Source organism: Naegleria gruberi (assembly GCF_000004985.1).
Source record: "Naegleria gruberi genomic scaffold NAEGRscaffold_799, whole genome shotgun sequence".
In the NCBI taxonomy this organism is placed as follows: Eukaryota; Heterolobosea; class Eutetramitea; order Acrasida; family Naegleriidae; genus Naegleria; species Naegleria gruberi.
The window spans coordinates 1-1,745 of NW_003162838.1; the positions used below are offsets into that span (position 1 = coordinate 1).

The 1,745-nt window shown below is 37.5% G+C and overlaps 1 protein-coding gene across 1 annotated transcript; it reads right to left on the minus strand.

The window, feature by feature from the left end:
• Nucleotides 1-34: 34 nt before the first annotated feature.
• NAEGRDRAFT_76997 (uncharacterized protein) lies at nt 35-1,745 on the minus strand (the record flags this gene model as incomplete). Its single annotated transcript, XM_002668046.1, has 1 exon — nt 35-1,745. A coding segment is annotated over one exon (1,711 nt), but the record flags the coding sequence as incomplete, so codon positions are not given.

Consider the following 1,745-nt stretch of genomic DNA (forward strand, 5'->3'; position numbering starts at 1 on the left):
ACTCCATCTGCACANGGTAGAACAANNGATTCACCCTTCCAGAAACCTTTCTTGTTATCTGCATAACAAGTACATTGTTCAAGCTCATTACAATAACCATTTCCACTACAAGTAGTTGAGGCATTACATTTAACCAAACTATTACACATAGCTCCTAAATAAGGAGAAACACATGCTGAACAATCTGCACCAGTCCAATAACCTTTGCCAGCTATGTTATCACAGACACAAATATTCAAATCTGTACATTGACCATGTCCAGAACAAACAGATGAAGCATTGGAAGAAATGCCACCACAAGTGAATTGAGCACAATGACTTCCGTAATATCCAGATTGACAAGAACAATGATCGAAAAAATCACATCTACCTTTTCCAGAACAAGCTGATGCATTTGTTGAGACAATTCCAAAACAATTAAACTGGCTACAATCATATCCATTATATCCAGCTGAACAGGAGCAATTATTTGGGGAGATGCAACCACCATGTCCATAACATGCTGACGCATTTGTTGAGGCAGTTCCATAACAATCAAATTGACTACAATCATTCCCGTAGTATCCATCTAAACAGGAGCAATTATTTGGTGAGATGCAACCACCATGTCCATAACATGCTGAACCACTTGTTGAGGCAGTTCCATAACAATCAAATTGACTACAATCATTTCCGTAGTATCCATCTAAACAAGAACAATTATTTGGTGAGATGCAACCACCATGTCCAGAACATGCTGATGCATTTGTGGAGGCAGTTTCGTAACAATCAAATTCACTACAATCATTTCCATAATATCCAGCTAAGCATGAACAGTTATTTGGTGAGACACAACGACCATAACTAGAACAAACTGAACCACTTGTTGAGGCAGCTCCAAAACAATCAAACTCAGCACAGTCATTTCCGTAATGTTCGTTAGAGCATGAGCAATTATTTGGTGAGATGCAATCACCATGTCCAAAACAAACTGAACCACTTGTTGAGGCAGTTCCAAAACAATCAAACTCAGCACATTCATTTCCATAGTATCCAGAGGTGCATGAACAATTATTTGGTGCAATACAATAGCCATTTCCAGAGCAAACTGATGAATTACTTGGTGAAATATCAAAACATTGGAAAGAACTGCAATCTGATCCACTATATCCAGCTAAGCATGAGCAGTTATTTGGTGAGAGACAGGTACCGTGTCCAGAACATACTGAACCATTTGTTGAGGCAATTCCATAACAATCAAATTGACTACAATCATTACCATAGTGTTCATTAGAGCATGAGCAATTATTTGGTGAGATACATCTTCCTTGACCAGAGCAAACTGATGAAGAAGTAAATAATGTACCAAAACATTCGTATTCACTACAATTACTACCATAGTATCCATAGGTGCATGAACAATTATTTGGAGCAATGCAATTACCATTTCCAGAGCAAACTGATGAATTACTTGGTGAAATATCAAAACATTGGAAAGAACTGCAATCTGATCCACTATATCCAGCTAAGCATGAGCAGTTATTTGGTAAGAGACAGGTACCGTGTCCAGAACATACTGAACCATTTGTTGAGGCAATTCCAAAACAATCAAATTGACTACAATCATTACCATAGTGTTCATTAGAGCATGAGCAATTATTTGGTGAGATACATCTTCCTTGACCAGAGCAAACTGATGAAGAAGTAAATAATGTACCAAAACATTCGTATTCACTGCAATCATTTCCATAATATCCATCTAAACA